The sequence below is a fragment of the Naumovozyma dairenensis genome, chromosome 11, assembly GCF_000227115.2.
Source record: "Naumovozyma dairenensis CBS 421 chromosome 11, complete genome".
Taxonomy (NCBI): Eukaryota; Fungi; Ascomycota; class Saccharomycetes; order Saccharomycetales; family Saccharomycetaceae; genus Naumovozyma; species Naumovozyma dairenensis.
Genome location: NC_016489.1, coordinates 405,078 through 417,160, shown reverse-complemented (window position 1 = coordinate 417,160; position 12,083 = coordinate 405,078). Strand labels below are relative to the sequence as shown.

Below are 12,083 nucleotides of genomic sequence, written 5' to 3'. Positions count from 1 at the left end.
CGAAGGGGAATTGCTCCTTCGAATGAACCTCTTAGGCAGAGGACAGGCCGTGGGCTCAGAGGGCCCTCTGCCCTGCCTGACAATTGGGATCTCGTGGGCTCAGAGGATAAAGAAGAGCAGAGGCCGAGCCCAGAGGCCGAGCTGAGAGCGAGCAGAGCAAACCCTTCCTGTCAAAGAATCCCAGCGAGGCAGCAGTTGGGCGGGGCGGGGCGGGAGGTTGCCCGGGGCGGCCACAACACAACGGCAAAACTTTTCTTCTTCTTCTTCTTCTTCTTTTACTCTCCCAGGGCCTCCGTAGGCGGTGACAGCCCAGTGAAAAACAAGGAGCGAGGCCAAATGGCACAACAACAGTAGTAGTTGTCTTTCCTTCAACACCTTCTTCTCTTCTTCTTCTTCTTCTTCTTCTTCTATCAACAACTACGCAGATAAACAAACAAACAAACAAACAAACAAATAAATAAACAAACAAACAAATAAAATTCGATACAGGTTTCTCTAGAACACGAAAAACAGTAGAGCCTCATAGAATATTTGTTTATCATCAACCAGAAAAAAGGGTATAGCAAATAAACAAGTAGTAATCCTCGAAATTAACTCACCTTCATCACGAACAACATTTCATACCCGACTCACGTAAACAAGACAAAGGACTAAAACGATACCTCAGTCTTCTGCAATAAATTTTTTTTTTATAGAAAAAATAAGTGAGGATCACAAGCAAAAGTAGTATATTACTAAGAAACAAAGATACAAAGGAAGAAAATGCAAATTCCAAGTATTAACAACAGTGGGTCTCCTAAGCACGAAGACGCCTCTGCAAATAACCTTCTTGGATTAGCTCAAGAACAACCATTGCAATACCAGCAATTGGATCACTCTGATAATCAATACCAGACATCACGACAATCTGGTCAACAATCTCAAGCTGGTTTGGCACAATTTCAATCTCAACCTTATCAAAGTCAATATCAACCTCAATATCAACAACAACAACAACAACAACAACAGGGAACTTCGCAACAAAATGCTTACTTCCCTCCTCCTTTACAACAATTACAACAAGCTCCTCAATTACAACAAGGTCAGAGTTCTGCTACTCCTCAACAACCTCAATACCAACAACAACAACCTAGTGCTACTACCGCTGCTGGTGGTAGCTCTTCAACCGCTTCTGGTTCCACCACTGGCGCAGGCACTACTACAACTTCAGGTCAACAAGATTTTACCTATGGTCAATCTACAACAGCAGGTCAACCAAACCAATCTTTGAATCAACAACAATTCTCAGATTTCATGTATAATTCCTTCTTATCACATTTGGCCAATAAACAATCTGGTTCACCATTAACTAATGCAATGGGATCCGCTTCTCATATCAATCCCGCTACTGCTGCTGCCGCTGCAACAAATAATACATCTTATTTGAATCCTCCAATTCAAAGATATTTTTCTAATGGTATGAATGCAGGTCAATCTTCTCTCTTAGATAACACACATTCATCTTCATTATTACAACCTCCTTTACCATTAGGACAACAAGGGCAACAAGGGCAACAACAGGCACAACAACCACAATATTTACAACTTCATAATGACCAACAACAATTGCAACAACAATTGAATCAAAACCCTCAAATGGTTCAACAATTGCAACAGCAATATCAACAACACCAACAACAACAACAACAACAACAACAACAACAACACCAACATCTTCAACAGTCTATTCCACAACAACGACAAGCCGCTCATCATCATCAACAGCAACATCAACACCAACAACAACCACAACAGCAACAACAACAACAACAACAACAACAGCAACAACAACAACCACAATTACCTGTTCCAAAAAAATTATCTTCAACTCAAAGTAGAATTGAAAGAAGAAAACAATTGAAAAAACAAGGCCCTAAAAGACCTTCTTCTGCTTATTTCTTATTTTCAATGTCAATAAGAAATACTCTATTACAACAATTCCCTGATGCTAAAGTACCAGAATTATCTAAATTAGCTTCAGCAAGGTGGAAAGAATTAACTGACGTCGAAAAAAAACCTTATTATGATGAATTTAGAACAAATTGGGATAAATATAGAATATTAAGAGATGAATATGAAAAAACTTTACCACCAAAGAGACCCTCAGGTCCATTTATTCAATTCACACAAGAAATTCGTCCACAAATTGTTAAGGAAAATCCTGATAAAAATTTAATTGAAATTACAAAAATAATAGGTGAAAAATGGCGTGAATTAGATCCAACTAAAAAAGCAGAATATACTGAAACTTATAAGAAAAGATTAAAGGAATGGGAAAAGTGTTATCCAGAAGATGAAAATACAGATTTACCAAATGCAAATTCAAGATCAAATAAGAAGAAAAATTCAAATGCAAAAAAATCTCAAAGTAATTCTTTAACACCAAATTCATTACCTCCAATGAATCATCCTAATTTAAACGGTTCAGCATCTAATACCAATACTAATACTCCAACAATTACTACTCCAACAACAACATCGACCGCAACAACTACAGCTGCCGCCGCCGCTGCAGCAAATTCAATAATGAACCCAACTCAAAATTCTTTGTTATCACAATTTAATCCAAATCCAAATTCTTTGACTTCATCACATTCAGTAATGCCAAGAAATCAATGAACATATATATATATATATATATATTTATTATACATGCATATATATGTTCATTGAATTTTGTATATTCAATCCTGATTGATAGAAATACTGGGAACGTTAAAAAGAAAAGAAAAAAAAAAATTTACCACTGTATTATACTTCCAAAAATTAAATGTTTAAAAAATCTGCAATTTAAAAAAAAATCAATTCACTTTTCTCTCCAACTCATTTTTCCTTCCCTTCTTCTTCTCCTTCCGATGTATTAAAAAAGAAAAAGAAAAAATTATGTATAACATATCATTTCATGTGATTACTACTACTACTTCTACTACTACTATAATTAAAATGATTGATTGAGTTACATATATATATATTTATATATTTATTTTATTCGAGATAGTGTGTTTCTAATTTAATTATTTGTTTTAAAAAAAAATACAAAGGTTGATTTTAGTTGCTTTAAATCATACCTAAGTTTATATATTTAACGATGGAGATAATATAAGGTTGCATACTAGTTGTACCCTGATTAAGTATAACGAGGATTATATTAAAGTGTATCACCCGCATATGTGACGACGATCCTTTCAAGAACTACTAATGATAACTCTGCAACGGAATCTACTTCAGAACCTTTAGGAATTCAGTAACAGAAACTAACCTATGTAATAAACCCGAACATAGTTAATAGATAATCCTAAACTAGCGATATAACAAGTAAATTACAATCTATCTTTTTTTTTCTTATTTAAAAAAATTAATACATATGCTATTATTATTATTAATTGTCCTTGTTTTAGAAGACGTCGGTCACTTCATACTCCAAACGATATCGCCAATAACTAAAGATCTACTTGCAACTTCATCCACAGGTAAGACATTAAGGCAAACTTCAATCATCTCTACCATTATCGTTTCAGGAAGTGAAAATTCTGTAATTTTGATACCTTCCAATAACATCTTTGACATCGCTAACAATGCATCTCTTATGATAATGGGGAATTTTTGTAAAGCTTGTGATTTCATTCCTTCTATATTCCCAATTTTATTGATTTTTTTCAATAGAACTGATTCATTCTTTAATCTTGACCAGAATTCGAAAAACCGTTTCGTTATAAAATCATCTGCAAAATGCATTAATAACTCAATACATTCCATGGAATATTTAATAATATTAAAATCATCATCAAGACTACATTTCACCACCGTGTTCCAAAATTGGGCAACTTGTGGTAGAAATAATGAATGTTGTGTAGATATCATTGGAATTAAAATTTGACATGTTCGTAAAATTTGTATCCTTAATGGTTTTGACGGATGTGTTAATAATCTATCACTGTAACTAAATATTTGTAATAAGATTTTGTATGCATCATTTGGAATTGGTGAAACCCATTTATCCTCGTCGTCGTCTTTTTCATCTTCTTCTTCCTCTTCACCATCATCATTTTCTAGCACTCCTTCTCCTTCGACATTTTGAACTTCGTCCATTATTGATTCGTCATCACTGTCTACTTCTCTTAATTTAGAATCAAAATAGTCTTGAAAATTCTTTGGCTCATCTTCATCTAGGGGATAGTCATCAGGTGACGGGTTTGTGAGTTGATCGCCTTCTTCAAACGTCTCTAAAACTTGAATTAATTGGTCAATATTCTTCATCCCCCATGGTTTGAAACTGTTGACATTACCAACTTGATGATCCAATCGTCTATCATCTGTATTAGTAGCCAAATATTCCTTTTTCATTTCTAATATAATGATTTCAAATAATTGGAAAAATTCTAAACATAAATCAGAATAACCATGGAAATATTCTAATAATTTGAAAATTGTTTCAATAACATCTTGGAAGGACCTTATAGTTTTGAATCCAGCAATTTTACAAATAACCATTAATATAGTTCCAACATGATTCATCATCCCGGAATTTAATCTCACTGCAATGGATTCCACTAAATAATCAACATTTTGTAAGATTAGTTCTTTCACTGATCCATCATATAATAAATTAGCAATATTTATAGAACAAGATTGAGCAAATGAACGTACTAAATAAGATGAATTTGCCAAGTTATCAATAACAATATATAAATGGTCAATTAATTCCATAGCAAAATCAGTTCCCATCAGTGTGCTTACATTACTGATGGAATATAGCACGATACATAGTGCTCGTTCTTCTTCTTGTGTCATCGAATGTGTTGACGATTCTAAATTGATTGAAATTTCTTCCGATAAATCGTTACAATATTCTAAAATGGTAAAACACGCTTCATTATATTGCGGTCCTAATTGCTGTTCATCTCTATCATTAAAGGTTAAAAATTCGGGATTATCCTCATTTGTAATAGATAGGCTAGAGAAATGGTCCGATCCGTGACTATTTAATAATTGAGTTGCAGTCCATAGAGTAATCATTTTTTCTGAAAGAGAAGTGGAATTTTTGGTTTGATTTGATAACAAATGATTCAGTAAAAATTGTAAATCTTGAGATTCCATATTTGAACCTATTCGATTTAATAAATTGGTGATTTCATGTTCCATCTCTTTCGATATTTTAGGCAATAATTGATGTTTCCCTAAAGTATTGTCTTTTGAATTTTGGAATGATTGTAGATCATTTACTATTACATTACTACTTTGTTCTATAACTTTTTTCTGTTTTGACTTACCATTAACATTGGATAATAACCGGCTATCTGAATTTGATGTTGCTATTAACGAATCATTTATTTGCTTGATTATATCATTGGTTATCATTGATATATTACTGATTTTCTCATTAGCGTTATTGACCAGAATATTTGTAGCAAAATTCAATGATTTTATTTCATTGGATTGATCGAATTGAATAAACCTGTTCAAATTTTGCAACTTATCTTCAACATATTTTGATAGTTCTTTACTATGTGTTGCTAATTGATATAACGGATTTTGTTGTAAAGATACTAATGTCTCTATGAATATTGATTCACAAGGCTTTAATGAGGATGAACAGTCCAGCATCAAACTTGAAACAAATGACACTAACGATTCATCTATTTGCCTATTATTTCTTGATATCAGCCTTGGTATAAACCCCTTCAAGGCCAAATTTACTTGTTGGGATGTTGCTTTTAACCAATTTGAATTTCTATGATTCCCAGGCGAGTTCATTTCTATACTTTCTAGTTGAGAATGGATATCATTATCATCAAAATCAGTAATCGTTTTAGTTATATCACTTAAATCTTGGATTTTAGAGATGATTTGAACACCCAGTACAGAATCATTATAGACTAATTGTAATAATGATCCTAGAGTTTTCAGCGTAAGACATACGATTTTATAGTTTACCGTTTTCCCGGGAAGGTTAAGAACCTTTGATAAAGTCGATACATTCCCTGGAAGTACAAATGATAATAGTTCACCGTCTTTTATAATGTCAAAATAAAGAATATTAAGGGAATTTAAAATTGAATCTAGTAAGTTTGGTGATTGGGGATTATCCAGCAGAAGATCAAGGAAAATCGAAATGGTATGGGCCAAAGTAGGTAGTTGCGCATCTTTTTTATCAATTTGAAAGTACGTGGTTGAATATGATTGGTTTTTTAAGGATTTGAAAAATTGATACAATGTCTTCACAGCAGAGATTTTGAAATGACTAGACGCCTCTTTCAGTTTCAAATTCTCCTTATCGGGACTAATTAAAAACGTCAGCAGTGGAAAACATTGTTTAGCCAATTTCTCTGATAAAGTACCACGCAGGAGCCAACAAAGTCTTGATAATTGACAGAATATCAATAGTACGTATTCCGTTTGAGATTGACCCAACTCATTTTGTTTAAGAAGACTTGATAAAGGTATGAAAACATAATCAGCAAAGTTCAAAGAAAGCGAAGCATCTGGGAAACTCGATAAAACCGTTTCTAGGCTCTTCAATGTCTCTAACAAAGTCTTAGATTCGGGATCGAAAGACTCTTTCGGCAGGAACGCAATTTGTGATAATGCAACACATATAGGTTTTACCTGGAGAAAAGCAGAACGAGAGTCATTTGTAACATGTGTATTCATAGCAACCATGTAAAAGCGACACTCAATGTTGATATGTTTCTCATTTGTTGATGATGGTACTGTTTTATAATTTGCCACCTAATATATAGTAAAAATATAAATAAACAAACAAATAAAGAATATAATATGATATATATAGAGGTTCCTTAAAAAATTAACCGCTGAGCCGAAAAGGATGAACCACCGGGTAATACTCCTCGGCTTTGAAGAAAAAAAAATTGAAAAATTCAAATGAGAAAAAAAAAAATTAAAGGCCCATCGAGAAGCCTTATAATTTGGAAACAAGGTGAAGTAGATGAGGCAAGTTAGGTTCACATTTCGTTCTTTCTTGCTATAATTTTGACTTATAATACTTGAATGTGTAGACGGTAAACGTTTTAACAACCTACCCCCCTTGACATCTTTGTCTTTTCAGCTACCTTAGCTTCCCATTCCACTTTTCAGACTCGCAAGAAGAAAATATGGCCAATAATTCTATTAAATTATTAGCACCAGACGTCCATAGAGGTCTAGCTGAATTAGTCTCCAAGAGGCTGGGTTTACCATTAACAGATTCCACTTTGAAAAGAGACCCGACAGGAGAAGTTTCCTTCTCTATTGGACAGTCCGTTAGAGATCAAGATATTTTCATCATTACTCAAATCGGTTCAGGTATTGTCAATGACCGTGTCTTGGAATTACTGATCATGATTAACGCTTCCAAGACTGCCTCCGCAAGAAGAATTACTGCAATTATCCCAAATTTCCCATACGCAAGACAAGATAGAAAGGATAAATCCCGTGCTCCTATCACTGCCAAATTAATGGCGGATATGTTAACCACCGCTGGTTGTGATCATGTGGTTACTATGGACTTACATGCTTCACAAATTCAAGGGTTTTTTGATGTCCCTGTGGATAACCTGTACGCTGAACCAAGTGTCGTCAGATATATTAAAGAAAATGTTAATTTTCAAGATGCTATCATTATATCACCAGATGCTGGTGGTGCTAAACGTGCTGCTGGATTAGCTGATAGATTGGATTTAAATTTTGCCTTAATTCATAAGGAAAGAGCAAGAGCTAATGAAGTGTCTCGTATGGTTTTGGTCGGGGATGTCACAGATAAAATTTGCATCATTGTAGACGATATGGCTGACACTTGTGGTACCTTAGCTAAAGCTGCTGATATTCTTTTGGAAAATAGGGCAAGGTCTGTCATAGCCATTGTCACTCACGGTGTCCTATCTGGTAATGCTATCCAAAATATCAATGGTTCTAAACTAGATAAGGTCGTTTGTACAAATACAGTTCCATTTGAAGAAAAAATGAAATCATGTCCTAAACTGGATGTTATTGATATCAGTGGTGTCTTGGCTGAAAGTATTCGTCGTTTACATAATGGTGAAAGTATTTCATACCTATTTAAACATCAATGGTAAGTCAAGTCATATTTCCAATGGCAACGATAACAAAGAACTTATCTCTCTGTAGACTATAATCTATAACAATATATTATTTCCATTTCATAATATCACCGCCTTATATATATATATATGCCATCATTTTATTCACATACATAATTAATCAAAGAAAAAAAATATTTTTGCATAGTAAAATAATAAAAATTTATTTTCACGTATATTTCTACATGTAGCATCTATTCAATACTACAAAAATTGTAAGGGATTTCCGAAATTACAAACCAAATTTAGCTTTATCTAATTTATCCAATGAAGTAAGCAGTTCGCCTCTACCTTCCAAAACAGCATCAACATCTCCTAATATATCAAAGGCCTCTGGATGAGGAACCCAAATAACGTGAGCACCAAAGGCTTTCCCAGATTGAACCCCAGGAATCCCATCTTCGAAAACTAAACATTCCTCTGGAGTAATATTTGTATTATATTTTTCATTCAACAGTTTCAAACCCAATTGCCAAATATCAGGGTGTGGTTTCCCTCTACCTTTAGGAATTCTTGGATCGGAAATGGTAACAATAGCATCAAATAAATCAAATCCTTCTCTTAAATGATTTGTCTTCCCGTGATATTTTGTTTTATTACTTGAAGTGCATAGAGCAATTGGGATTTTCTTTAAGTGTAAATATTTGATCAATTCTAAAGCACCAGGTAAAAATGCACAACTACTCCATAAACTTGTTTGAATCTCAACGCTCATCTTTTCATATTCTTCGACGGTTATTGGAAGACCATAATGTTCGATGACTCTCTTACCAGCCTCGGGTCCAGGTAAACCTTGTAATCTGATCTTGACATCCCATGTTAAAGGTCCCTTACCATATTTGGCCAAGATCTCATTTAAGGAAATGGTGTAGATATCTTCTGTATTAAGTAATAATCCATCCATGTCGAACAGACATGCTTTGATGCTATTCCGAATATTAAAATACAAAGTTTAATTTGCATATTCCCACTGTTAGTAAAAAGGCTCGGTGGTAAAGTCTCTTTCTCAACCAATAAATAGTGATAGCATACTTTTCTGGTTGAACCATATTCAATCTGAGATGCTAGATTTATTTTCAACTTTTCTTTGCTATTAACAAAAAAAAAGCCATTGCTCATGAAAGCTCGAGGGAAAAACGTTTAAAAAATAATGAAGTTAATAAATCTGGAGAAGTTTCAGATGTCCCGCGGAGCTACATAAATTAAGACTGTGTCAGGAAATTATCGAGTGAAAAAACAACAATACAAGAAACATTCGAGAACTGGCGCCTGTGGTCATGGGCTGGCTTGTTTCACAATAGAGGCTGCATCATAATATTGGCACCATCTTTTTTTTCCTTTTCAAAAATAAGAAACTGAACGCAACCGGAAATTTACACTACATTTTATCCATTACTCTGTTTAAGTTTAATACTCAAATTTATCTTAAAATACTTAATCTTAAAAATCAAAAGGGAAACTGTTGTTCAAAATTTAATTTTTACCTCATAGAAACATCATCATTTCCTTCAACATCCAATAGTAATTGTCTTATATGTATTCCAAGTGAATGAATCATAAGGGTTAAATTATGTATTATATAAAATATATACATAATAAATAATTGTTTTTTAACCAACTTATAAAGGAGGTAATGAACTTCTACAAACAGGACATTGTAATTTATAACCCATCCAATTCTCCAAACATTCTGTATGGAAAATATGATTACATGGAGTTACCATGTATGAATGTATATCGACCTTATGTGTGCCTTCTACCTCCTCGATATACACGGGAACTGGAGACATACATATCGCACAATCAACTGTATATGGTTCATCTTTAGAACCACCTCCATGCTCGATAGAATGCTGTAAAGATATAGGCTTGAAATAGGTATATCCTTCTGGAATGCTATGTTGAGGCAAGAACCAACGTGACCCTAAAATATCTTGTGAATATAAAATTGCAATTTGGAAAATTAACCACAAGGAAAGAACCACAACAAAGGTAACGTCTCTATGATGCCTAAATATATTGGCAGAGTAAGTAAAAACATATATGATTGGTAAAGTTCTAATTACCGTAGTACCAAGGATAAATCTCCATAATAACGGCATTTCGTTTTGTCTTCTATTTGTTGGACTATTATTCCTCCTTCTATCTCTCCTTGATGCGATCCCCTTAATGGTATTTCTAAATATTTGTGGGACCCAATACGAATTCAATGCAAAAATTGCAATATATTCGAAAATCATTCTAATCTTACGAGGCCAGGAAGTCGAACTCGATACAACAAAAATGAATATGATCAGTGAAAAGAAAAATCTACCGTACAGACGTCCACTGATTGATGCCTCATCTGGAACTATAGTTGTTCTTGGGACATGATCATCTTCATTTCTTAGGTGGCCTCTCAAAAGTGTAAGTATACCAACGTGGGCTTCATTGACTTGAGATGCGTATATTGATATCATATACCTTGTTTCGAAAATGGAAGCTAAAATAAAAGACAAAAATGAGCTTAAAACAAGAGGCAAGTAGAGTTCCGGTAATACGCTTGCCGCCACGAAATATAATGTAGCCAAGGATCCGTCCACAAGGTTAATCATAGAGAAGGAATAGAATGATATTTTATTAATACTTGACGGTGTGTTTGTATGCTGCATTTGACAAAGCAATAGATAAATCTGGGCCGCAAATAGCAAAATACCAATTATTATATGTATTCTGATTGTTCTTACCTTCAATTCGGTTCTAGGCCCTTTAACGTCGTTAAATTGGAGTTGGACTCCACAATCAGGTGAGTACAATAACCCAGATTTGATAGATACTGGCGGTATATGTGATATGTTAACTGGTCTTCCAATAGGCCAATCTAGTTCATCGTCAATTTGTTTGATTTGGTCTTTTGTGTATTGACTCCAAGGTTCTAATTGTAGGAATGCCATGTATTCACATTTTGTAAGTGCATTATCATAAAGCTGATCTAAATCTGACATTGTCAAAGTGTCCACATAATTTGAAGTATTCCAGTATTCCTTGATCAAAAGTTTAACCTCTGAAAAAATTTCATTATTTTCTTCATTACGAAGATTCATATAATGTGGCAATGCAAATAAGGAATGGAACTTTGAACTTTGAGACATCCCCAAAATACGACCTCTTCTAATATCATATACAGCAATTGAACTCGACACATGCTTCTCCTTCTCCAGTTTATCGAAAAATTCGATTTTTAGGTTCAATAACTTCCATCTTCCATCTTGCGAATTGAAACGTTTTTTATATTTTGCATTTTGGTTCAATTCAGTATGTACTTGATCTAAATGAGTTACCTGTATATTTAATTCACCATTTTGAAAAGTGACATTATGTAATTCGCCATAATTCGGCCATTCGTCGTAATACTGTTCACCTCCAGGTGGATTATTTTCTGCAAAGTCAGTTGGCGGCTCAAAATAGTTTGGAACAGGCATTCTAATAGGTGTATATTCATCATTCGCAACTAGTTCAATATGGCCCGTCATTGAAGTGGTAATATTAGGTGGAAATATATTATTCGGACTACCACCCGGAGTAGACCACACCTTTGTGTTAATGGTGTCAATAAGACGATCGGGTAACAATAGATATGTCTGATTATTTGCCCAATGAGTGTAATCTTTATTTTCTATAGGGTAGGTTGCATTAATTTCTCGATTCGTTATTATATCTTGATAACTAAGTTTAAATCCAGTAATATTTCGGAAGTTATCAGTATAAGTCATATTCTGAAATGATTCATATTCAGTAGTAAACTGGTTCCTCAGTTTCTCTAATTGAGTGAATTCATACTGGGATGCCACTCCATCACCACCTGGAGAAGAGAAAAATAAGAAAAGAATCAGGATCAGGAACACAAGGGTGTTTCCGTTGATCTCCATTTTTTTGAAAACGTTCTTTCTCTAAATTAGTTCTTTGTAA

At 34.0% G+C, this 12,083-nt stretch overlaps 5 protein-coding genes across 5 annotated transcripts; 2 read left to right on the top strand and 3 right to left on the bottom strand.

The window, feature by feature from the left end:
- Window positions 1-762: 762 nt before the first annotated feature.
- Window positions 763-2,658, top strand: IXR1 (DNA-binding transcription repressor IXR1; the record flags this gene model as incomplete). The annotated part of the gene is made up of 1 exon (XM_003672571.1): window positions 763-2,658. One exon carries the CDS (start codon window positions 763-765, stop codon window positions 2,656-2,658), a length of 1,896 nt encoding a protein of 631 aa, XP_003672619.1.
- A 789-nt stretch (window positions 2,659-3,447) lies between these two features.
- On the bottom strand, window positions 3,448-6,699 carry TTI1 (Tti1p; the record flags this gene model as incomplete). The annotated part of the gene is made up of 1 exon (XM_003672570.1): window positions 3,448-6,699. One exon carries the CDS (start codon window positions 6,697-6,699, stop codon window positions 3,448-3,450), a length of 3,252 nt encoding a protein of 1,083 aa, XP_003672618.1.
- A 452-nt stretch (window positions 6,700-7,151) lies between these two features.
- Window positions 7,152-8,111, top strand: PRS3 (ribose phosphate diphosphokinase subunit PRS3; the record flags this gene model as incomplete). The annotated part of the gene is made up of 1 exon (XM_003672569.1): window positions 7,152-8,111. One exon carries the CDS (start codon window positions 7,152-7,154, stop codon window positions 8,109-8,111), a length of 960 nt encoding a protein of 319 aa, XP_003672617.1.
- A 256-nt stretch (window positions 8,112-8,367) lies between these two features.
- NDAI0K01820 (haloacid dehalogenase superfamily protein) lies at window positions 8,368-9,039 on the bottom strand (the record flags this gene model as incomplete). The annotated part of the gene is made up of 1 exon (XM_003672568.1): window positions 8,368-9,039. The coding sequence occupies one exon, from the start codon at window positions 9,037-9,039 to the stop codon at window positions 8,368-8,370; it is 672 nt and encodes a 223-aa protein (XP_003672616.1).
- Window positions 9,040-9,754: 715 nt separating this feature from the next.
- Window positions 9,755-12,043, bottom strand: TUL1 (ubiquitin-protein ligase TUL1; the record flags this gene model as incomplete). The annotated part of the gene is made up of 1 exon (XM_003672567.1): window positions 9,755-12,043. The coding sequence occupies one exon, from the start codon at window positions 12,041-12,043 to the stop codon at window positions 9,755-9,757; it is 2,289 nt and encodes a 762-aa protein (XP_003672615.1).
- Window positions 12,044-12,083: the final 40 nt, after the last annotated feature.